General features: G+C 38.2%; 1 protein-coding gene across 2 annotated transcripts in view; it reads right to left on the bottom strand.

Annotated features, from left to right (window-relative positions):
* Positions 1-7,133: 7,133 nt before the first annotated feature.
* Positions 7,134-26,836, bottom strand: part of LOC122988730 (contactin-associated protein-like 5) — a 76,349-nt gene continuing 56,646 nt past the window's right edge. The window contains exons 15-20 of one of the 2 annotated variants that reach the window (XM_044361294.1): positions 21,360-21,584; positions 19,774-19,907; positions 19,002-19,089; positions 13,886-14,101; positions 13,362-13,433; positions 7,134-12,331 (exon numbers count right to left, since the gene is read on the bottom strand). In XM_044361294.1, the coding sequence (XP_044217229.1) occupies positions 12,135-12,331; positions 13,362-13,433; positions 13,886-14,101; positions 19,002-19,089; positions 19,774-19,907; positions 21,360-21,584 (932 nt within the window). In that variant the 3' untranslated portion in view covers positions 7,134-12,134. Of the gene's footprint in view, positions 12,332-13,361; positions 13,434-13,885; positions 14,102-19,001; positions 19,090-19,773; positions 19,908-20,887; positions 21,275-21,359; positions 21,585-26,836 lie in introns of those variants that run through there. The other variant, XM_044361295.1, reaches the window with a different exon arrangement.

The raw sequence follows: 26,836 nt of genomic DNA on the forward strand, positions 1-26,836 counted from the left end.
GAACAGTCATATGAACAGATGAGTCACAATCACTGTTATTAACATTCATTTTTTTTTTATTTCTGTGCCAATCTAGTAGTTTATTCATTGTAAAAAATAATGAAAAAGAGCAAGGAGGAAAATGTATTATTGTCAAATTTCTGACTATAACTTCCCAACACAGTGTTAACATCAAACACTCTTTTTAAACAGTTTACTGTGACTTGGAATAATAAAAAGTGAGAAGACAGGCAGTGCCAGTCTGACACAATTCTCCTCCAGATTTCCAGCTTTCCTATTCTTTACCCAGGGAGCTGCTGATTATAGGCTTGAATTACTCCCACTGGGTAAATACAAATACCTGGTGATCATCAGATCACTGCATTGTGCGTCATCTATTGTGGTCCAGAGTTGTGCCTGTGCATGCAAAGAGGAGAGAGAGGGAACAAACAAATAAGAGGATGTCAAGCAGGTTGGCGGTGGGATGAGTCTGAGCTCAACAAGCTGTCTGAGGCTTCAAAGTGTCTCCATCGCACGTGGGTATATGAATTGTTAAGAAGAAAAATGGCAGAGCAGCAGCTTCGACTCCATATGTGTGTCTAAACAGGAGGTGTTCAGTCACAGTCTTAAGTGTAGGTCACCAGCTCAACACACAATCACTGCAGTTATGTGTATAGAACAAAGAAAATAGATGTAAGAATATGCTTTGAGCTGCAGTCACGCGAGTTCATACACGGCTTGCTGCTCTGATTAAAATAGGAGCTACTAATGCCCACAACCTGTGTGTCTGAAACTGTGTGTTGCAAGTTTGACATAAGGATGTTTGTTTCATGTGTTCATGTATTGCGTTTCGCTGGTCTGGGGGATGTAACTGCAGGACTGGACTCTCTAACGAGGCTGATGCTAATAGCAGCTGTTCCAGCTCATACACCCGTCCGCTTTGGCATTCTCTTACTTTGCTCTTACTCTTATCTTAATATAGACAGTTCAAGTTTCACACTACCCTGTGTCAGTCAATCAGTCAGCCCACCACTTTGGTTCAGACTTGAATATGTCAACAGATATTGGATGGATTGCGATGACATTTTGGACAGACATTTTGGTCCCTGGAGGATATGTAAATCCCAGTGACTTTGGTGAACCCTTATTGTACTTTTCATCTAGCTCACTAGCAGACCAAGTTTCTCAGATATCCAATGAAATATCTCAACATCTCCTAGATGGATTGGCACAAAATGTTGTACATACATTCATGTTCCCCACAGGAGAAGCTGTAATTACTTGGGTAAACAACTTAGACTTTTCATAGTGCTGCCATCTGGTCACAATTTCAATTTGGCATATAATTTGGTTTTTGACCTAATAATGTGTAAAACTAGTGACATTTCCATCAACCTCAGTTGCACCAAATCGACCAAACTACAAGTTTTATCATGTCTGTATGTATAAAGAGCACAACTCATGTCACATCACATCAGTTAATAATCCATCTGACATTATAGGACCAAACTCCCCATATATTCAATTTTTGAGGGCAATAATCAAAATCATTCATCCAAAAGTCTCCTGGTGTCACATACTCTTTATGACATGATGAGATATTACCAGAAATCTCCATAAATTGTTGCTGCATATGAATATTTCCTTGAGAATAAGTGTGTGAAAGAATCTGAGGCCAAAAAAAAAAAGTAGAAAAGAGGGTGCAAGGTCAAAGAATTGGAAACACCCAACACGTCCACTTCAATTAGTTTGAAAATGTCATGAGTTCAAATGACCCATTGAATAGGATTTTAAGCACCTCTGGGACATATGGACTATATTGTATAACAGGAGTTAATGAATATTTTCCTTATTTCTTCTTCAACGGACACTCTATCAGACCTGCACTCCCCACGGTTCCATTACAAGATAATTAGATGTCATCTTACTCTGTACTACATTTCCACTTTCAGTCTCTTTTCTTGGGGAGGCTCGTGGGAGGCTCTATTAACTTCATGCAGATAATAAGCAAACAGGATAAAATACCATCTAAGTTTAAATCTTTGCAGGCATTTCTGCTTTATTAAAATCAAACAGATGCAAGATTCATATTGAAAACAACACTTGTGTTATCAGCCACAACACAACAAAAGAGATCTCTACTAATTTGACATGCTGTAGATGTGCCCTTTTTGTTTAAAATTAAATGATAGTGTTCAGTCTGGAGTGATGAACTGAAACTAAAGAGTAAAATCCGAACACAGCAGGAAGCAGCAGTCTGTCCAGAGAAAGTTGCAGTTTTTTTAACAACATTTGATCTTTTTTGATTTTTTTTTTTTGATTTGTTTGATATAAAGCATCCGTTGGTAATATGAACATGCTGTGTGATGTTTACTGTTATCAGGTTACACAGTATCTGGGTTTTGAAGATAAGATGTTTGACAGATTGCCACTGACAGCCAATGATGCCCAGTGCACCTTTTGTAGCATACTTACAATAAAGTAAGAGGAAATAGGAGAGAAGATTTCATTTAAAAAAAAAAAAAACATGATAAAATTGACTTCAGAGCTGCAACGATTTGTGATTAATTGATTAGTCGACTGACAGAACACTAATCGGCAACTATTTTGACAACTGAATAATCGTTTTAGTCATTAAGCAAAATTGCAAAACATTTGCTGGTTTCAGCTTCTTAAATGTGATGATTTGAAGCTTTTCTGTGTCATACATGTAAAGTAAACTGGATTCTCGACTGTGGATCACAGAAAACAAGACGTCACCATTGGCTCTAAGCAAATTGTAATTGGCATTTTATAGACAAAATGATTGAGAAAATAATCTTAAGATTAATGGATAATGAAAATAATTGTTAGTTGCAGCCCTAATGGACTTACCTGTATGGGTTAGTGATGTGGATAACATCTTCTACCAGGGTAATTATATATTATGACAAGTACATTTTACGGAAATTACATTGAGAAACAATGTATGAAGAGAAAATAACAAGATGGGAACAAGATGGTCCTGGTACACTTGTTAGCAACATTGTTAGAGCCAGAGATACTACAGGGACAGCTACCATGGTAAAAAATCTCTAATGGCTGACATATTTCTATAATGTCAATCCTCATGCTGCAGGATATGTTTGTTAGGAGACTGACTTCTTAAAAGCTTAAAAACAAGCACAGGTGCTTTCACTTATTTTTGGATGATTAGACACCTCATGACTGTGTGATTCTCAGCACAGCTCCACCCTGCTTCCACCTGAGCGCAGGTCTAATCAGATTAAATGAAAACACCTGTGTCAGTGCACATGGCCTTTAATTGTGTTTCTTCAATTTGGAGCCAGTGTTACTGACAAAGAAGAGCACAATGTTTCTTATTCCATCTAAAAACTGGGACGTTGTTCAGTAATAGACACATGTAGGACGTGAATTGCATCATGTAGAGTCTAGTTAGATATTAAAACTCTTATATCTGTCAGAGAACATGTAGTATTGACTCTCTTTGCCAACAGGGAATCAGCCCACAGAATTCTGACGACACCTAAGCAGATTTTCAACAAATAGAGATGTTGCTTGTAAAACTCATAATGTTAACACACGTCCATCCCCTTGTGCATGTGTGGAACAGTCATGTGTTGTTTTCCGTTAGTATTTAAGACCCAGTGAAATTAAAAATACATTTTTCCATACATTACATTTTAATGCTGTGTCCCTGTGTTAATCGTCCATTTATCTCTTGTTATACGCCAAAGATATGTGATAAAATCAGTATCAGGGTATTTTTTACTTTCCTCCTTCTGTAAAATAGTATCAAATGTTTGCTACACTTAGAGGCGTTTACAAAAGTTCATCCAATTAAATGTGACTCTGGGCGAGTTGCTAGCCACACCAGTCAGCTGACAGAGCGATATGGAGAGAGACATGAAGAGATGTGTGTTTGGATATCAGTGGGCAAAAACTTTTGTTTTCATTTCCAAAACAATGTGACTGAGCTTTAATTCTTTCATCTCTCCCTCGTCCTCCTCCTGATCTAACAATAGGTGAGGGAGGTGTGTGTGGAGACAACAGTCCTCTTTGTTTCTCTCTGCAGCTCAATTCAGTTAAATTCTAAGGGCTTTATTTGAATGACAGTTTCAAGAACAATGTTGCCAAAGCATCAACGTGCATTTTTTCTTAATATTTGGACGGTACACAATAACAGTAATACGAACATTAACACAACATTAAGATCGATATATGTGTGTGTGTGTGTGTGTGTGTGTGTATGTGCTGATGAAGTGTTTATATTTAGGGAAGGATGAACGGGTACAGTAGCCATATTGAAATGAATCCATTGTGTGTCCAATGTCCATTTCCCCCAGTAACAGCACTGGTCGTGATGGTGACAGTGGCAAAGAGAGAACAAATCAGATTAGACTTCTCCGATAGCAGAACTTTGATTCGCTCTTTGGTTCTGTGATGTCAATCTTTGTGAGGATCCGAGTTTTAGACCTATGTGTGTGTGTGTGTGTGTGTGTGTGTGTGTGTTAGGACAACAACACTATGGATTTTATACATTCAGTACTTACATGGGTCAGTCAACCTCACTGAGTTGTTCCATGTAGGCTGTGGCTGTGTTTGAAACCACAAACTAACATACTGCCTACTACATACTGTGTGTACTGGATCCTGCCTACTAAATGAATGATACACCATTACTAGTAGACTGTTCACACTGAGGCATACTCAAGCAAGACAGCCAAGTATCCCAGAATGCATTTCACACCAACCATTAGCGATGGCAGCGATTTTAGGCTAAAAGCCTCTGTAGTTTTTGATCTAGGACTGTTAATATGTCACTTTATTAAGTTTTAATATTTTTCACTTACTTTTTACTGAATTAATTTTGTAGGACAATTCACACTTGGATTTTTAGAATATCCAAAGATATTTAAATTTTAAGCAAATGCATTATTTTAGAGCATCTGAGAAAGTTTTATGTTTTGAATGTCATGTTTTTATGTTTTTTATTTTTAGAGGTTCTTGAAAGATATTTAGTGAAGTTGAAGTCAACCGCACCAGTTATTAACTTGATTCTGATTGGTCAATAATGGTTTTCTAACAGACCATTGCTATGCACGCAGTTCTGATCATAGACTTTGGAGGACCACGTCCAATCATATCAATCTGCAGAAAAGAAGTCTGGTAAAATTACCAACTGCAGCTCATTCATGACAGCCTGTGGTAAAAAAAACTATTAGACTCCAACCATTACAGAAAGGGAAAGTGGAGCAAGATCCTATCTGGTGAGCACCTCTTCTAGTTGCCTATCACTACATACTAGCTTCAGCGATAAGCAGTAGTGATATTAGTAATATTACCAGTTGTAACATTAGTAACAATTGTTTCCAGGTGTGTCTATTGCAAAGCCCTGGCAAGAAGGAGAGGTAAAGATGAACGTGGACAGAAACATCAACATCAATATTCCCAAAGGAGTCCCATTCACCCAGTCTCACTTCACCATCGCTGTACATTATCCTGCTTATCTTAGTATTTAGCTCAAAGTGCTGCTGTGCTGTTGCCTCTACGTTTGTTTGTTTGTGAGCTTTTTTTTTTCATTGTAGAGCTGTGAACAGTTCAGATTGATTGTGGCAAATGTATTTGAAGTTTCCTGGTTTCCTGACAAAGATTAATGGTTTGATTGTGTTTTTGCCTTGTTTGTTTTATGCCTTCAATAAAAGTGGGTTTAGTCCTTTGTTGAGGATTTAACACGGCTGCAGTAGATTTGCTTCTGCTCAGAAGTTATTTAGTAAACATGTTCTAGTACTACACTTTTATTGGTGAGTAGATTAACTTTATTTTATTTGACAAAGTGATAAGATAAATCATTTCTGTCGAGGAGATATCTCAGTTCTCACAAGCAACGTTTTAGCACAGTTCCACTTGCTTTAATTCAGATATGAATAAACTCTGAATAAACTCTGGAAGTTGACCTTTGCTCTCTGTTGTAATGCATCACTATTAACTACAACATCAAATAGACAGTCATTTCCAGTGTAGGGGCACCATTGCAGACTTTAATGATTTGCTTTAACCTCCAGCTTTTGAAAAAAGCAGAGGAGAGTTTGGACCTCATAAAAAATTACTTTGACATTTCCATCTCCTGAATGTTTCAATTTTAGTCATTTAGTCCACCCGCTTTATCTCTACTCTACAGACAGAAGCATATTAATACCCATCAATAACGTCATGTAAAGAGAACCCTCCCCTGAAAAGTTGAACAATCTGTGATGTAAATTTATGTTAATTTAATTTGCTGTCGTGAGAGAAAGTGTTGCTGTGTTTCAGCTTCATTTAACAGGGAAACAAAAGACCTCATCTGCCTCTTAACACCACATTTTCTGCTACAGTAATGAATCTTTTTTTTTTTTACTACACCAGGATTTATGCAATCCATGAACATTTACTTTAAGACCATCAGCTATGATTCTGGAAACCCCCCCTGTACCAGCAGGCCAAATGTAAAGCAAATACTCTCAACAATCTTGATGATTCAAAAAACATTATAGGCACATATGAGTAGAGATTTGTCTGAATCCCCCATTGGTAATATGTGCCAACAGAGTGATGCAGATAAAAAGCTGCACATCACACTGATCACAGACTGAAAATCCATGAGGAAGCTAAACAGAGGGGGAGTAGTTCAGTTTCTTTTATGCCAGTAAGTTAAAGAGTTTTGCACTGCTTTTATCATCTCAGTTCCCCCGTTGGATCCGAGAGGAAATGTGTCAGCCTTTAACCTCTTTATCCACCAGAGAATAAGGCCCACAGCAGACTCCTCGCTCCTCATGTCTGCGCTGATCTGAGCTGCTTCATCCACAGTAACAACAAGCAGCAGATACAGGAGACGTATAATATTATCAAGTAATTGACGTCTATCTTGTTTGTGATGTGTGAATGTGACTTGTACTATCTTTGTGAAGACCAATATGAGTTTTAGACATTGAGGACATTTTGGCCACTCTTGTCATCAAAGAACTGTTTGAGTATTAAAGGAATAGTTCAACATTTTGGGAAAAATGCTTATTTGCTTTCATGGCTTGAATTAAATGAGAAGATTTAATACCACCCTCACATTTGTTTTCTAAAATGTGGTTAAATTAAACACATCTCAGTATTTTATTTAAAAAAAAAAAAAACAACAGTTTTATTATCATCATGGAGCAGGAATTTGCTGTTAACCAAACCATCTTAATAGAGAAAAAGTTAGACTTCCAGAAAATCACGCAATGTCACCAATGTTACAATTATTCACAAATACAGCATTGTTTTATTTAATAGTTCTATTTAATATGATTATGAGAAAACAACAGCTTATATATAAAACTGATCCTGTAACCTCGTCCTGGCTGTTTGACAGATGATTGTGAGGCTGTGATCATATGCATACTGGTACTGGGATTCCAAGATATGAAATTATACAAACACTTCAGTACACTCGTCTGTTTTATGGTCTTAATTTTGTCAACACGACATGCAGAGTGAGATATTAGCCACATTGTAGGATGGTCTGTAAATGTAAACACCATACTCTTTAAAAATTTCTTAAAATCATCATAAATAAACACATAATGTATAAAAGGAACAACACCTCCGAGGCCGGTTGCACCAGCTGTTCATGAGTTCAAACTTAGCCTCGTTATAACGTAAAAAAAAACATAAAGTTCGCACACGTGCACGAAAACAGATCAAAACAAGAGTGGTGAAAACTGATATAACAGAGGCTGAGATATTCAGACCTTGGGTCAAGCTCCAAAAACACTGGATACTGCATTTCCCATAATGCAACTCAAACATACCCTACTATACAACTTTCACATTTAAAGCCCCCAGTTTGTAATCTTGGCCTTCCAGTGTCCAAGCCCAAGCTGATAGTATTTTCTGATATTTTCAGAGCCACAGACGACACATAAGTGTCATGATGAGTTAACTGATACTGATGTGTAAAATTGGTGGTGAGTGCATTTAAACATGGTGGCTCTAACTCTGTCTTTTTATTTTTCCCTCTTAAATGACTACAAGCAGTGGTGAAATATGATTTGGATATGATTGTTAGTCAGGTCAAGTCTTGTGATGTTAGAATATTTACTGTATCGGGGAAACACTGACTGAGAAACGTTTGCTTTCGGGATGTTGACATAAGGTTGGCGGAGCAAACTGCTGCAGGACATTGAGTGGTGAGAGCAGGTGCCATCTCGATTTCATTTTGTTGGAGGAATTATCACAGTATCTGCTATGATTCCCATGTTGACACTGGCCAGAGTGACAATTTGGCTTGTACAACCACTCACTCTAGCAGACCACTGGCAAAAAATATGCAGAATGACAATGATGGAAATAAAGCCAATGAGATTAGGTAATAATAACGTGTGGTGTGAATTCTAAAAATCTGCACAAATTGATTGTCTGTTATCTGAGGAAACTATTGTTTGGTCTTGACGGCATTTTAAAAATCTCACCCTTGTTGTTTCTACTGACTGGTAAGAGTCAAGTGTTTGAATTATAACATGACGCACCAGATGGTTTGTGAAGTCGTCCTTGGAAACTGTTTGGAAAAGGGCAGGTGATTGGATGATCCATCTGTCTATCACGGGCTAACCTCTCGCTTTTGTCACACCTAAACGACACCCGTAGCTGCCAGTAGTTCCTCAAGGGGACGCTGACTGGTCCAAGCCACTGTTGGTTCGGCCACAAGCCCATGACTTGATGCCTAAAACGACGGATTCTTGTGTGATCTCGCAAATCCAGCTGCCTCGCAAGGTAATTTGAATTAATCAGTACTGATAAAACATCTTGAATGAGTTATGAAACATAACAAAGACACAGCTTTGCCTGTCTTCATAGAACAGTGTGTTGTGCCTACAGAGTCGGTACAATGCAGAAGTACAACTACATCTTTATGTTTGCTCCATCCATGTGTAAGATCCTTATTTTTTCTGGTGACATCTTCAGTGTCACACAGCCATTATTCTACTTTAGTTTACTAATTTTGTCAATCAGGAAGTGTGTCGAGCTCTGTGTTCTTTTAATTGTATTTTCTGCTCATAAAGTTTGGTGGTGTATCTTTCTCTGTTTATGCACAGTTGCAATCGTTGCTCTTGTTGTTAACTACCAAGGAAATGAAAAAAGCATCACTTTATTTACACGACAGAAATTTTCAAAGAAAGAGCTACCAGACAACAGGTGTTTAGAAGAGAAAATGCAAATGTTTCCATGAACTGTATATTATCATTGTGTGAGATTATTATGAGCCAAAGAGCATCAAAAGAGACATTTTGATAATATGAAAATTTTGCACATTCTTTTTTTAACAATTAAAACGTAAAATACCTCCACCTAGCTGTAACCAGTTAAAATCATAGAGCAAGAAACCATGTTGAGATGAAAAAAAAGAAGCAATTTTGTACTTTTTTACACATCCTGCCTTTAAAATCCCACCCATGAACCAAAGTATTGCAGATACAGTGAAGAATAAATATCCAATATTACTATGGTTGGCTTTCATTGCATCATTTATATCTCATTGTCAGCCTTTCTTTCAGTTCTCACTATTTCCTGTTCTGATTATCTCTTAGACTACCTGTCAGGCGAACACAGATTAGTGCTTCAGCAGAAACACATTAAATGTCTGCAGAGTGAAGAAGGTGACAGACAGACAGTGTTTAATAGTCTGTGCAGCTAAAAGCTTCACTGCTACTTTGAGAGTTCTTGAGCCAGATGCATAACCGTGCATACGCCATTTCCTGCACACAAACTGGTATTTATAAACACAGACTGTGCGGTGAGAATGCGAACACCTAACGCACTCTTTCGACCAGACGTACACGTTTTTCTAAAGCGATCTGAGGCTGATGTGACGAGGTGGAGATGAAATATAAGCTGAGAGACAAAATCTTTTAGTAAAACATTGTTTAGGTTGATAACTAGCAACACTGAGTTTTTTTTGCCAATCAAAGGCACATTTATAAATGTAACACTGATTAATTACTTTAGTGTGATTCATTTTATCATTGTTTTAATTTACATGGGAGTCAACATTTTGTTTTACTCTTATTATTCTTTTTATTTTATGTCACACCTTGTAAAGTCGGTTAAGATATGAGCGCTACAAACTGATCGTTGATTACATTTGATATCACTGCTGAGGATGGTTTACAGGTCCATGTGATGAATTAATGATATGGACGGTATAAAGAGCCGAACAGCCCTGTACAATGACAGCTGTCCTGCTGTTGGAGAGCCTCCCTGGTGCAACAAAATCGGTGAAACGGCACTTCTTCTTTCCTGTCTGTTTCATTGACAGGTGTACAGACTGGTGGAGCAGAACTGATATGAAAACAGCATGTTCAAGGCGTCTTCATCCATTTACGGCTAATTGTGGGAGTGGAAATGAGGCTCGTGCATCTGCATCTGTTCCACAGCGATTGAGATTTATAAAACAGAACCATGCATACGCACGGCTTTGTAAATCTGACAAAAAGAATATGTATGCATATTTCTGGCTTTGTGAGCACACACAGTTTTAGTCATGAATCTACACAGAGTTTTATGCATCTGGCCCTTGGTGTTGGCTGCTCACGGCAGGTGGCACGTTCAGAAAGTAGAAGTAAATCTTGGCATCACTGTAAAGCTTTTATTTTGCTCATGATATAAAGAAAATGCAGAGTGAGTAACATAAAAGCCTTAAGACCAAGTGTGGAAGTAAAGTTTTTAGAGTAACTTTAATTTTGTATTCATATATACAGCAGGGGTTGAAATTATGTTCAGTTATAGCAGATGGATTTTTAGTAGATTCTGTGACTGTGCTTCGGCTGAGCTTTTATATGTGAAACATGTCAGTCCTCCACTTGAACACATACTGTACGACTCTGGCGTCTCAAATTTCATTAGATTCATCATCCTTGTAGAAAAGTGTTTTTTTGTAAACCAACAGAGTCCAAAAGTCTAGTTTCACTGGAACAAAGCTGTGTTTTGATCATCACATCTACTCAGCATGATTCCTTTTAATAAATTATTTGTTAGGGATGTCCCGATCAAGTTTTTCTTTGCCCCTGATCCCGATCTGAGTCATTTAATATTGAGTATCTGCTGATACTGAGTCCTGATCCGATACTTGTATTTTCCTAGATAATACAGCTGCACAGTGCACACTTGAAATACATTAAAGTTATTAAAAATAATCCGATATATATGCTTGACAACTGAATAGCTCTGCAATACATCAAGAAAAAAAAAATGCCTGCATCCAAGCTGTTCCTTAATGTTTTTTTTTTTGTTGTTGTTGCTGTTTTTGTTTGATGTCTGAAATGTAGTGTGGAGATGGTACAGTAGGGCATACCGTGGCGCCAAAAGCTCCAGAAGACTGCAAAAACCTGCTACCACAACGATGGGCTACTCATCCAAAGCAATGAATTCAATTATCTTCTCTGTAATGTTTTTGGCCTTGCCGTTGTCTCGAGGAAATTTCTCTCTCTCCTTTTAAAAGTATCCTCCAGTGTTTGTTGCTTCAGCGCAGCCTTTGCCTTTGAGTGACATGAGTGAACTCACTGTATTCTGTTTATTTTTATTTTTTAGGTGGCGTATCAAATCGGTAGTGTTGAACGCAGCTCTGTTACTACTGCTTCATGAAATGCTTGCATTGCATTATGGGTGGATGTTGGACTGCTTTTATTTTCCAATTAAAATATGTTTCTACACTGCAGACAAACAAAGGATTGGGCTTAAGTTCTTGCTCAATATAGTTGATACCGATCACTTAAAAAAATGCCCTTTATTGGCCCAGATACTGATCTTTTAGATTGGATCGGGACATCCCTACTATTTGTAACGTTTCATGGCACAGAAATATATTGTAATAACCACACAAATCACCATTTACATTTATAAATATTTACATCTCGTTGACAACTTAAAGTCCACTTGATGTCCTCACTTTTGCCAGTTTGTGCAAAGTGTATAATATTTACAACCAGAAAGGGGAAAAAAAGGAAATTGTTCTGTTTTTGACTTCACATCTTGTCGATCCACGACTACCAGAAGCTGAGGGACTCTGTGGTGTCCTGTAAAGCACTGAGTAGTTGGAAAATCATCCCGCTCTGTCCTGTCAGGTCAGTGAGAAGTCAATGCTCCTGCTAAATGAAATACTCCTTTTGGTTTTCACTGGGAGCGATCTGGGAGTCTGCCTGGCTGCTGAAGGGGAACTCATGGCTGTCTTCAGGCTGCGCTGCCTTTACCTCCTGGTTCCGGTACGTCTCTTTCCTGCTGCAGATGAATCTCGCCATTATCACCAACACGGACACAGTGACGAAGATCACCACTGCGATTACCCCTGAAAACCACAGACGGAGAAGGACAAGGTTTTTGGAACAAAAAAACGTGCGGGGGAATGAAGAAAATCATAACTCGAAACTTCCTTTTGTCCAAAACAATTAAATCCAAGGTCTGAAAAAATAAATAACTTGATTTCAATGGCTGAGGGTGAAACTCTGGCCTGTTCTCACACTGTGCCATCAGTCCAAATGCTGTGTCATTTAAATATACGAATGATCAAACTCAGGCGAATCTATATTTTCTTACAGAATGGATATTTTTTAACTGAGTGACAAAGTGTTTGAAGATTAAGTCAGACTCTTTTCTCTCTTCCATGATGGTGTTAATTAATCCTTCCAGTAGCGCTGTGTTCATATTGCTGCTCAGCACTGATATCTGCATGTGTATTGTTCTGGGACAATGTGGGTTCTGTCACTCTTCACCCTGCTGACATTTTCATCTAAATTTCAGCACATTTACATTTATCAAAAGATACTGGAGTTTCTGTGAAATTGGATGTGTGATTTTTGGTACATTTCTTCTGACTGTGATTTACATCTACTGAGAAAGAGCCACACTATGGTAAGGGTCATTAGGCTCTCTCAAAAGTTTTGTTTTAACCATAAACAAAGTTAAGTTTATATCACTAAGGCTTCTGGTTTCATTTGTTAGAAGAAAAAAAAGAATTCGAGAGATGAGATACTGGTTGTCTGAGTTAAATGTTGCATTAAGGTGGTTTTAAAAATGCATAAAATATCCCTTTGACAGCAAAGTTTTTATTCTTTGTGTGAAATCTAACTGAAAATCTTATCTTTACAAAACCAGCCCCACACCTTCCCCTTAATGCCTCTTTTTTCCCTCCTTTATTCTCCATCATAATAAATACTCATTCCTCACTTGGATCTTCCTCAAAACTGGAAATGTTATTTTCTTTGTCCCACAAGATACTAAAATGCATCTTCTCAAATGTAAAGTTTTGAGTTAGTTGTTATGACATTTATAATTGCTGTTTCCTTAATCCTGGTGAGATCGATTTCTGTTTATATTACCTCCAATTAGAGCTGAGTCACTCCTAATGGCATTGACTAAAGGTTGACCTGGATCCACTGAAGCAGGCTGGTCTGCAGAGAGAAGACAAAAAACAGAACAAAAAGGATAGGAGAGAGAGGAGAAAGAATGTTGGGGATAATGAGAGGAAGAGAAGAAACAGAAGACGTGTTAGAAAAAATGTGAAATAGAATAAAAAAGAAAGATGAGGTAAAGGAGTATAATGGCAGATAGAGAGGAGAAAAGGTAGACTCAGTGTGAGAACCGTCGGTCGGTGAGTTAAGACAAGGCTCGTTGAAAGCCTCAGTGCAGCCTCAAATGACTTGACTACAGTTGTCTGACTAATCTTATCTGTTGTGCCATCACTCTGTCTGCTTACTGAGGAGGATGGTTAATGAGCCTGTACAAAAGTCTAATGAACAGCCTCAAGAATAATATTAAAGACATACCACACTGGAGGAGGGGTAATTAATGATATACATAGTAGAATATGGGCTACACAAAGAGCTGAGTCCGTTCTTTGTACCTGATAAGGAGTGTGTGGTTTCTGCTGCGTAGGGATTGGCAGAAGAGGAGGAACCGCAGCTTGACTGGGCCAGCGGACCTGTGACGATAACGGGGCTGTCAGGGTGGAGCAGTGCAGCCTTTAGAGGACTGATGGAGTTAAAACGAACTGCTGATAGACAGCCGGTGAACCCAAGAGAAGCCACCGTGGTCAACTCCGCACTCAACTCCTCAGACTCTGGATACAGACGGAGAAAAACACAGAGAGAAAAGAGAGATTTATCATCAGTAAAATCCAATTACACATCTAATAATTCACTTATCTTTTATCTTGATGAGATCATTGTTGTGATGATAAGTAGCTTCTATTTTTTCTATATTAAAGAAGAGGATACGCCTGCTGGAAGTTATTTTTCCCCAACCCACGTGCCAAATGAAATGTAGATATTAGATATTGCACAATTCTGAAAAACGTTAAACAACATATTTTGAACTAATTCTTCCTACAATGTCCATCCATGGCAACTGGAGTATGATTTAAATTACAAACATTGGTTTTGATACTATTAATAGTCAACATTTTTTCAGCAAAAGCCATTTAATGTATTTACATTCCGTAATTACGTTTCTATTTAGCAGTTTTCATTGTTAGTGGTGGAGTCCACCATTCCTGCATGAGATTCAAATAACCTTCACACACACAAGGGATTCGCAAGAAATGATGCATGTAAGTAATTCAGTATTACTGTTGGTTCCCCATAGCCATATCACAGCTGTATTAAGTTACCGCTGATGCGAAGCCAACATTTCCAACTGCCTCTGCTATGAAATGCAAGGTGGCTTTTATGGTTTAGCAGACACAAGAAACGAAAAGTATTTGTAGCACTGACGGTGAGCGTTCATCAATGATAAAATGAACAATAATTTTCAGGAACTGTTGTAAGCAGATCATTATTTGCAAGAGAGTAAATGTGAACGCCACAGTGATGCTGCACACTTCCAACTTTTTACTGTGCCCTGCTGTTGCGCGGAAAACGACTCGTCCCATGTGCAGCATGAAATCAGACTGCAGTTGCTATTATTACTGACTGACTTTTCAAATTAAAACAATTTGAAGTTGTTTGGCTGCATTGTAAACAGATGGATTAGTTACTTTTCTGTTGTATTTCTGACAAAGTAGCTGTTCGACGAGTGTTTGCTGTAGTATCAAATCACACCTGATGTAGGAGACAAAATAGCAGTTTTTGTTTATATTTAAAGAATAATTATTATTTTAAGATATCCTATACTTTTTGGTTATAGTTCTGAATCACGGATTTTGATTGACAGCTTGGCCACTGATTAGCAAGTCGGCCACACCCCATAGTAATTAGGGAGGTGGTATAATTTACAAATAGAAGTTGGAAACACTTGGGAACAACGGAGTCCTAGCTTTATTTGAGACCAAACGCAGTTTTTTAACCATCTTATCTCATCTCATTGTTTAAGAATCTATTAGTATCATCTTCTATCTATTTTCTGTCTTTCACACACAGACACATTTGAGCCTGACATTGTTTATTGCATTGGACTACAACGTTTTGGTAGGATATTTGAGCTTATTTATTATTTTCAAAAAATGAACACATGGTGCCTGGATCTACCACAAAGGTGTGTTAAAACAACTCTTTTATTGCTGGGGCAGTGGCTATAACTTTGAAATGTTATAGCCACTATACTTGCTGTTACCATTGGTAACCATGGGTGTCACCAAATTGACGAGAACTGAAAACCTTACAGACTCTAACTTTAAAGATCCCTCCCAGACATGTATTAAGACGCACAAAAAAACACTCCTTGGAACAATAATGCGTGTCTGATAGGGTATAATTATCACGTTATAATCCTTAAAATGGCATCCGCTTTTTCTCCCTAATTAAAAATTCCTATCTATAAATATGTAAATATATTTAATCTCAGAGGTTAAGCTGCTGAACACAAGATGTCTCCTACTTCACTATGAAGTCCATTCTCAGTGCACTGGAAGCTTCAAGTTTCCACATCACACTTGTGTAAGTTGAATATTGGACTGAAATTGGCTTCCAAACTACTTCTGATGTCACAAATCATGCTCGGAGGCCCACACCTTAATACTGGATTTTCAACAAGCACAGAGAAACTTTCCTTCCTCAGCAGGTGAATGTGAAAACAGCCTTCTGGTGTCAAACTCGGCACATACATCATTCCTGCACAGAGAAGCTCAAACATTCAACTGTTGGAACAAGAAGAAAAACATATTTTTGAGGGACTTCTAGATATAGGTATGGTTAGGTAGCCAAAACTTAGAAAATGTATTTTTATCAAGCCAACACCAATTGTTGTTTTGTTGCAGGAAATAAATCCCAATGTTCAGAAGACCAAGACAAAACACCAATGGGTTCATTAACATCAAAAAGGTTTATTCCCTTGAGTGCATGAATTTGCTCAGAAAATTTGTATGATCTTTCTTTTACTACATTATGTCTTGTGTAAAAGTGGAGGTTTTAGTCTAATAGTGGAGGCAAAGGTCTGACGGACTGTAAGATTCATGGGGACTGTAAGTATCCACAGCAGAGTTTGACTATTAGTTACCTACCTCGTCCTGGACCACAATGTTGGACAAGGATAACAGACATCTGCCAGAGAATCGACTGTAGTAGGTTATATGCGTTTTAATGTCTTTGAAACTGATGACAGAATGAAGCAGGTAATATATTAGCAGTGAAAACTTAACTCTCAGTCATTGGAGTGCTTCTCAGCTCTCAGAAATAATAAAAAAACTACACAAAAACATTAATACACAAAGCCCCTAAAGAAACTTACCAGTGAGTCTCAGTTTTGGCTGATGTACTCACATCCCTGTGACAGCAGGTGCTAAATAAAATCTTCAGTAGCTATAAACGTCAGTGCAGTGCAATTTGATTACACAGCACATCATTGCCAGTCATCTAAGTTATTGCCAGAGAGAAACAACTTTTCACCACACAAATGGGACATTGCAGAGTGGCCTGGCTGCACAGAGCTGTTCATCAGCTGTATATTTGATCAAGCTTTGATTGAGTTTTAAATTGAATGTGATCCTCTGAGTGGCAGGAAATAATTTGACTTTGAATTATATATCTCATGGCACATGCATATTGACTAGCCTGCAGGATGGGGGGGCAAAATGATGGAGATGGGAGAAAAACTCGATACACAACAGATTTAAATGGCAGCTGTGGCAGTAGATATTCTAGTAGTGCAACATTTTTTCTTTAGTGGTTAAAGAGACATACGTTTTACCCTTTTATTTTTCAAACAAATTTAAGTAGGGGAGTTTATTTCTATAAAGACTGATGCAAAACTAAATTATGTAAAAGAGAGTAATATGGGTTGATGTGATACAATTCCAGAGATCTTTACAATATTTTACAATTGAAAAGCATTAAAATGCAACTTTATTTGCCTATTAGTGGATGTTAAAAGTGCTGACAAGAGTTTGTAACTTCACCGAGAAGGATTTGTGTAAGCAGTCAAACCCCACATTGACAGCACTGTGAACTGTCCACCTCCTCCCAGCTGCTGCCCTTTACCGCCACCTCTCTCATATATCGCCATCTCTCCCTGCCTCTGTCTTTCCCCCATCACTCTCTCCCTGTCTCTCTCTCTGAGTATCTCAGTCTCTCCTTTCTTTCCTGGTCCATTAGTTAGGCTGATGGATGACAGAGCTGGCAGGGAGTGACAGTATATCAACTATCTTGCTGCCTCTCTGATACTGATATGACTGTCTGAGTCTTTTGGCTAAGCTGAGGGAAGTCACATGTTAACATGGCCTAGGTCAGCAACGGATTAACAGAAAGAAGGGAGCTGAACCTAAAAACCGCATCAATTTGTACAGGTTTTCTACATAGGGACTGCTCTCATTTGTGAAAAATCATTAAGAGACCTGTTTAAAGTCAATGAAAATAGTCACAGTACCAGCCCCTCATCATCTACGCCTAGGGTTGGTATATTAAATAGATTTAATCAATTCTAGTTCTGACTCTGATTTACTGTAGCCAATCAAAACCTAAGCCATAGGTATCTATGGTGAGATTGCTTTTAACCCAAGTATAAATCCAGCTTTAGGAATAGGGTAAATGAATCATACAGTAACCCTAACCCACATGCATAACCACTGAGGTAAGTTTTCAGAAATACGTCAGTTTTTTAAATAAATTTCTGGTTCTTACGAATTTGGAACCAATTTTGATTAACCATTTTTTTGATACTCAAACCTGTCTGAGCCCCTCATGCTTGAAACTCCATATTTCCAAATTTGTCTCAGGTGGTACTATCCAAAAATAAATTATTTATAGAAGAGGAAAACACTAATGAATCACAGAAGTCCGGGACAGACAGTGCAGCCATGTAGAGAATGACAGGAGTGATATGAAAGTACCATGTTCTGTTATGCAGAGTGAGGTTTAACTGTACCGCCTGACTTCTTGGTTTAGTTTGACCCTACCCACACCAGCTAAGGCTTATTGGTTGTTATGTTGAAACGCAGGGTGCTGACTCCAATCTTCTAAGTAATTTGTTCTTTTTAATCTCTCCTCATTACCATACAAAGTGAAGGACCTTTTCTAAAGTTATTATCGTTAGTGCCGTCTGAAGCCCAGCTCAGGTAGACAGACATGAAGGATAAAGACTGTATTACTCACCACTTCGACACACAGATAAGAGTTCACAGACATATACTGTATTTTCTGAACTTCTGCATTAACGAAAAAACAATGCTGCCATTTACACAAATACATTACCCACCCAGACTGTGGCTCTAAAATGCATCTAATGCCACATAACAGCGACTTAAGTGGGTGCCTCCACCTTTAGTCATTTCCAAGGTTGTTCTTATTTTGCATCTCACCGGTAAAGTGCTCTCTTTGTGACCATCTAAGTATGGATGTCATCTTGTTTTTAAAAGCGACCCAGCTGTTGCACAGAGAGCAGCTTTCCCTCTGGTCTGCCCAACATGATGAATAGAAAACAGCAGAAGGCTCCAGAACAATGCTTTGTCGCATGAGGCCAAACATCTCAGTGCAGTTATTCAAATGAGGACGTCTAAGTGCAGGATTTTGCGCTTGGAGAGCATCACTTACCATGCACTCTACCGAGGATGAGTGATTTGATGCTGTTGAATTCCACATCAGATGTCAAGTTGAAGTCCTCTCTGGCATTCTGGTCAATCTGAAACATAATGTATGTCACATCTGTAAAGGTAAAGGATTAACAGGTTGAAATTAAAGCCTGATAACATTGTAAACAGCAAGATGTCAAGGACGGAGTTTGTCTCCATTAAGTGTTTAAACGAGGGCTGCATTCTGAAGAGACTTCGACAAATGGCTGCAGAGAAGCGAGCAATTAAACATAAAAAGCTAGCTGTGGGCTCAACCTCTGGTCTGACCTGCATATGCAACTGGGATTCAATTCAACCTCAAAGCTGGAAACCAATAGACCCTTGAGATTTTGTGGTTCACAGTGGCTGAGCAGAGAACTCTAAGTGGAGCAGTTTCTGGGGTGGTAAACGCCTCTTTATTTTATAATAAAGAGAAAGAGAGAGGGTGTGATGTATTGCTTGCAAACACAGAGATTCAGGCTTTAGTGAATCATTTATCACTAAGACATCTGCTAATGTTGATCAACCTGAGACTAAAGTGGAGCCACAGAAAACAGAGAAACAGAAAGTAGCTTGAAAACAGTTAGGAAATAATATTAATATATTGTATTAAAGACTATTTGTAAAATTTAATTCTACAAGACTAATACCAGGTTTACAGAAATATCCTTATTGCCATCACTGTAAAACTAGGTGAAAAATTTGGTGGCTGTGTGTGCAAACATAAGGGTATGTGTGAGTGTGTGTGAGTGTACCTGAATGGAGACAGTGTCTGCCAGTCTTCTAATGGCCACTGTGTGCAGATGTCCATCAGCCAAGTTCATGACTCTGCTCTCCAACACCTCCACATCTCTGCTGCTGTGCAACTTGTACCTCAATTCCAGCTCATCTTTGCAAGCACAAAATAACAGTACACTCTTACTCTACAATGCAGACCTGTACAGAATCAAAAATATCAAATCCTTAAAAAGATACTGGAATGGAGAAATACTGGAGCCTTGTTAAAGAACCATTACATTACATCTATTACATATTGTAAATTTAACCTCAGATTTTATTACCCATCAGATATAAAACAGATCTAATACAAGCAGTTTCTAAAAACGTCAACCATTAGCACTGACTTGACATATTTCCTTTCATATGTTTAAACCTGCATTAACTGATTTTTTGACAACTTTGGCATGATTATCAGTCATTTGGAGTCGCGTGTCTGTCCACCTGATTAATGAAAGTCCAATTTTCACTCTCTTTCAGCTCTGTTTTTGCTCTTAACCAACTCCTGAGGGAAATATCCCGCTCTTTAGCTGCTAAATTCTCCACTATATTTCACCAGCTAGTTGCTGACTGTGTCTTTTTGCTTTTTTGGTGCTCGTAGTGTGCAGTGAGTTTTTAGAGCTTTTGCGGAGAGATAACCAATGAGCAGAAACATGTTATAAAGCTCTGTAAAGTGTTATAAATGTAGGTTTATCACTACGAGCGACACCTCTGACATTACACGTCATTTGATATGTTCTTATTATTAAGAATATTGTTTGTAGCTGCTTTAAAGGAATTTGAGCATTTTCTTTATGGCTCAGATTTCAAGCTCTGTTATCAGTGACGACCAACAATAAAGAAAAGCCCATGCTGTGAATCATTTAAAAAATGCAAGATATTAATCTGATGTATAACTGCTGCTTGGTATAAAAATGTCTAAAGTCAAAGAGCCAAGACAAAACTAAATTTGCTGGATAATTCATTGAGCACTTATACCAGTCATTTAAAAAAAGCTGAAAATTACTTGTACTAACAACAATTTGTAAGATTTTATTGAAATCAAGTATATAAAATGTAAATTTCTCCAAATGTCTTAAAGCATAACTTACCCCCAGATATTTTCACTTTTTATTGTTATTTGTTGCTGTCATGGGGACTGATTTTGTTCAAAATTTCAAAAGAAATCTCTAAAACCTCCACATATTTAAAATATTGTGTAATTCTTGTGTAATTCAGGTATATTCACAAGTTTCAGGTGCTAGATACCTTGCCAGGTGGAGCTACAGTATGTACACCGCTACAGTGAAGCAGGTGATGAAAATTTGAACACAATAAATAATCACAATGGCAGAAACGACTGGGAAGGAAGACCCCCATTGAAGATAGAATTATCATTTAATAGTAACTGCACCAAATGTTTTCCTTGAATCTGACACTGTGCATGACAATGGGCCGAGATGCACAGAAAAGGAGGCAGCAGAGGATGACAGACTGACTCTAGAGGGAAGGAGAAATTAAGTGATTTGAGAAGAGTAAATTCAGAAAACAACAGAAAGACAAAAAAGCCACTGAACGTCCTCACCATGTTTATTGATGAGCAGGGCCAGGTACTCTCTGTAGAAAGAGTTGACGTAGAGCAGCAGAGCAGGACTCTGGCTGGTCCTGAAGCTCAGGGAGATGTTTTCTCCTTTTAGTGTCATATCGGAGTAGACGGACCAAGGCAAGGCACTGCTGTTCCTGCTCAGTTCATAGGGCTCCTTCAGGATGTAGGCGATGGACGTTGTCGACTTAAAGTTGGCTGAAATCTCTGAAAGTTAGAAAGTTATTGGAGTGTGTCAGTGGGGGAGCTGACTAATCAACCATGTCTGTTATAAATTAAGTTTATTTAATAATTTGTTTAGCCAATTATGTTGCCTATATTTTGCTCCCATGTAAAATATTTTCCGTGAAGGAACTTTTTGTACTGCACACAACTAATGGGGAGAAAGTTGGGGTTGATCGGTGAAGTACGGAGCTGTTAATAAAGTTGACACTGCATGCTTTGTGCTTCAAGTCACTGTTGACTTCTTCAATATTTAACACCACAATCTTGAGTTCCTAGACAGAGCCATAAAAATGTTTTATTACTATTTAGTTGTGCCAAGTGAATATTGTAGTAAAATTAATAGTATGAAACTGTGGTTCCCTGATGGTGGAATGAGCTGCCCAGATCGGTCTGCTGACTCCCTTGGTGCATTCAAGAAATGCCTGAATACTCAACGCTTCTGTGAACACCTCAACACTTGAGCCCCTTTAACCTTCTAGATTGTTGCAGTACTTTCTTGTTGTTTATGGTATCATTGCACTTGTACCTGCCTAGCTATTTGAGAATTAGTACCACAGCTCTTTTGAGTCACTGTCCTCTAACACTTGATTGTTTTGCCCTGCTTGTAAGTCATTTTGGATAAAAGCGTTTGTCAAATGACAAAATGTAAATGTTAATTAATTACATTGCCAATTAACATTTTGGGGAAATGTTCAGACTTTTTGTAAATTGGCAAATATGTTCATTAGAAATATCTTGCTTTGTTACCAAAAAAAAACATGTTTCTCTAAAAATGTATTTGCTTTTGCAAATTTTTACTATTTACACATGGTTGGACTGGTGATCCAGCCTTTACTGTTAATATTTGGCTTTTTCTTTGCTGTCCCACATCCCTCTCTATTGAATCTGCATTTTCTTGTGAAACTGTCTGTATCTGAGAAACAGATATTCAAGATAAGCTTAAATATATAATATATGTAATATATATATATATATATTATATATACATATATTATATAAATCCCTTGTTTCTTTGGAAATATGATTGAATGTATTAACAATTGGCCAACTATCAGCAAACACACACACACAAAAAAAACTAGGGGAATTTCATCAGTATTTCCTTAACTCCATGTATACCCTGTGTGACAAACTACGGTAAAACTTTCAACACAAGTTGGTGTCAAGGTTTTCCTGTACGCAATATATCAAAGACTGAAAATACTTTTTGTTGAATAACCCTACTTTTAATTTGTGGCTTTAAAAGTCAAAAATGTTAAAGTTTAACGACACAGCACAGTATATTTCTACAGCACTGATTGACTTTGACATTATGTTGACTTTTACCACTGTGTTCAACAAGTCCTTAATGCATCATATGTTAGACACAATGGCATGGTGGGATAGAAGAGTCCTTTAAGATAATCCTGATGCTTGACCTTCAGGACAGAATGAGTTCATTATGACCCACTCAAAGCCTGTGTTGAGAGGCCGAGCAGACAGAGCGAATGAGACAGACAGTCAGGGTCAGTCTAATGTCTAATGCTTTCTAATCCTCTTCAGAAAGCTGTCTGATCTTTGCTCTCTCCTCCTCATTAAAGCACCAGGGCATGATAGGTCATAATAATTGCGTTATGTACAGCTTTAACATAAATCGCTGTTGGCTCACAAATTAACCCAAAACTTGCTTCATATCTAGTCCCCTTTCTGTTGTAGTGTTTCTTTAGTAGAGTTGTGAAAAATGACAACATTTGTCATTGTAGAAACATTTATATCTTTGGAATTTTAGGTGGTTAACGGTTCGCTAAACCCTTTCCCCGATCGGTGATTGTCTAATCATAAGCCTCTTCTATACAGAGGACCCGCATTATAGCCGTAAAGAGGATCCGCCTTTGCTTTTTTACACTGAACCACACAAAGCCGACATAAAGCCGCCTCCGTGTGTGCGTTTACATAGCATGCCGGCGTTCCGGATTCAGAGGCGTGACAGAGATCAGACTGATCATGAGGGAGTACAAAGACCTTACTAGGATGAGGGGAGGACATCTCACCTCATTTGATAATGTTAAAAGTTAAGTTAGACTTTTCTGTCGGCTTCCCAACTCATTTTAAAAAAGACTAGGAGAAAAGAGAGAGAGCAGCTGTGGTCGAGTGAGCTAGAGGGGTGAATGAAGAGAGGGAGCAGTGGTAGTTAGGAAACCGGTGAATCAGATCAGTAAAACGTTATTTTCTGATTGTTTACACAGCAGTTACTCTAAAGCACAAACACGCCCACACACCTCCATTCAATCCCATGGCTGTACTCTGCACCTCCTGATTTGGTCTTAATATGGGCTAACACAACAACGTCAGCTCCCTGTCCCTTTTGCACACACAGTTGACCCGGCTCTGTGACTACTTCCGTAACTGGCTAAATGGTAGAGCAACTCTGCCCCCCACTCGGTGTACGTAACAGCGAGGCGGATTAAAGGCGCAGTATTCCTGCCTTGAACGGGCTGTGTAAAAGGGGCTATATCTGGATACAGGTAGGCAACAGTATCTGGATTTCTCCCCATCAATCAGTGTGCATGAGCACTAGTAAAAGCCATACTTGACATCTAGAGAGTTTGGATGATCTGCTCTATTGTGAGCTGCAAACGCTAGCAAGTCTGGCTAACTACAGTAATCTACAGCAGTAACCCAGCATTACTTCCGAGGCCAGGGGCATTTCATTCATATACTGCGTCTCCTGGATGATGTCAGAGTTTAGGGCAACGTTAGTGGGCCTGTTCTGCTCTTTTATTGGATTTGGGTAAGTTTAACCTTGCTGGAGCATGTAAGCTAAGCAGCTAAACAAGGTTATGTTAGAATGAAATAACTGTCTAATCATACTTATAACACTAGAACTATCTAACCAGCTCTACACTGAACAATATTGTGTCTTTATTTTCATGTCCCTGCGTGGATCATCAACTGGTGAGAATACTGACATGCAGCTTTAGCTCTTTTCATGATATCATGTACAGTATATGTAGCCATTCCTTTTAAAAGGAGTCTGCCAAAATCATTACAAAGTCAGCTGGAGACTGTGATTTTAACCAACTAACCAACAAGTCTGCTTCTCCTTACTGGTGACAGTTAGATTCGTTAGCTGAAATGACAACTTTAGCTAACTAAAAATAAGGACCCTACTTTTGCCAGCATCTGTCTGAATCCAAAGACTATGTTTGTGTTAACTTGTTAGCCCGTAGACAATAGAGTCAGTACTTGTTAGCCTGTAGGGAGTACACAAAGTGCTTGTTAGACTGTTAGCTTGTTAGCCTGTAGACAGCAGGCTCAGTGAAAGTTAGCTTGTTAAGATTTTCGCTGCTTGCAGACTTGGGAGATACTCTCTGCTGCAGTCTGGTTGATATCTTTACTTTAATTAAATTTAATAATCATTCTGCATTTTGATTTATTGATTGTCTTGCGTTTTGATTGAAATGTCTTAATTTTCTTATTTTGTCATGATACAACATACAGTGGGCCAAATTTTTATTCCCCGGACGGCGTGACACACGTGTCTCACATGGGCTGTGTGGCTGCTCTAACCTGTTAACATGGTCGCTGAAATGAAAAGCAAGAGGTTCCGTGACACACAGGCGCTGCTCATGCATCCAGTGTGTCCCAGGCGTAAGAGGCTGTGGGTTGCAAACTGCTGTAAAACCCCCAAATTGAGACACATATTCTGAATGCACTGTATGCATGTCTATACATGTCCCGAATAATATCAGTATATGCCACATGTATTAATCGGAAAATGTTACACCCAGAAAAAGGCCTAATTTGGAATATCCAAATGGACTATGCTCTTTACATGACCCATATCAAATTTGGAATAATGTAAATGTAATTAATGTCTCTTTTGAGACCCCTATATGCGTTTATATTTAGCAAATTAGCTCCATTAAAAGTGCTGAATTAGCTGATCTCCAACCTGATTTCACAGAATTACGTGGTGATGGCATGTGATGTGTTGAAATCATGTACCGGTACTTCGGAAAAAATGCCTGTGGAAAGTCAATTAGGATACTTGGTCATGGTAGATAAACCAATGCCCTGATTCAACAACATCATGCAATGGGCGGTGGTTAATGTTGTTTTCTAGTTACTTAGAGTTACTAACTTGTTACTAACTTTATTCTAATATCAGGGTTTCCCATACATTTATTTGTTAAATATGATATGATGACAATGCTCACCTGTGGTTAACGTGACTTTTTGCTTTATTGTGAATTTACATATAATTCAGTTTTATATGATTTGAAATTGCTTGAATACTAGAACTCCAACATACGGAGCCCCTAAGGGGACATGGCCATGTTTTACTACATCGTGCCTGTAACGCTATTTTGTGCACACAGGATACAATTCATTCTCACGTGTGCACAAGATAAGTGTATATACAGAGAGCCAGCACAACAGACCAGCGTTTCTTCCCAGAGCATGAAGAACAGTGCACCTGCTGCACTTTAGTAAGTTTTAATCATTTTTCAGGCAAGAAAGTTACCGTGTAGATTCCCAATATGTGGTCAGTTTATCCAAATCATGTTTGTAATGATGAGGATGCTTAATAAAAACGCAATTTAATATCAACTGATCTGTTTATACATCTGTATTTATTGAAATGTGGTGATATCTATAGTACATATAGAGCCCCAGAAGCAGCGCTGTTGGTCTGGTACAGTAAAAACATAAAGCTTCACTTCACATTCAGACAAACTAACGTGGCAGCTACAATTGCTGATTTCATCTGTGAGACCAACATTTATCTTCCAAAAGGAATTCTATCATTTATCAAATTGCTACGGAGACATTAGACATAGCAGTAAATCACCAAAGAGCTGCACAGATCAGTTCATCGGATCACGTTCTCCCTGGGATGAAGACAGCCCGTCTCACCCAGCCTCACATCTCCAAAAACATTGAAGCAGATTTACAAACAGGTGTTATTTGGATAAACTGAACACATATTGGGAATCTACATGGTAACTTTCTTGCCTGAAAAAATATTAAAACTTAATATTCAAAACAAACAACAACATCACTGCAATGATGATATATGTATATATTTTTCAGATGTATTTTCTTAATTTTAACACATTACGTGCCAATACCACGTAATGTGGTCATTTCACGTATTTCTGTGAGATGAGGTTGTGACAGCAGTTCGTTTGTAATGCAGCCATGACGTATGTATGTATGCATGTAGCTGCTTCCTGTGAAGACTTAATGAT

The sequence above is a fragment of the Thunnus albacares genome, chromosome 9, assembly GCF_914725855.1.
Source record: "Thunnus albacares chromosome 9, fThuAlb1.1, whole genome shotgun sequence".
Taxonomy (NCBI): domain Eukaryota; kingdom Metazoa; phylum Chordata; class Actinopteri; order Scombriformes; family Scombridae; genus Thunnus; species Thunnus albacares.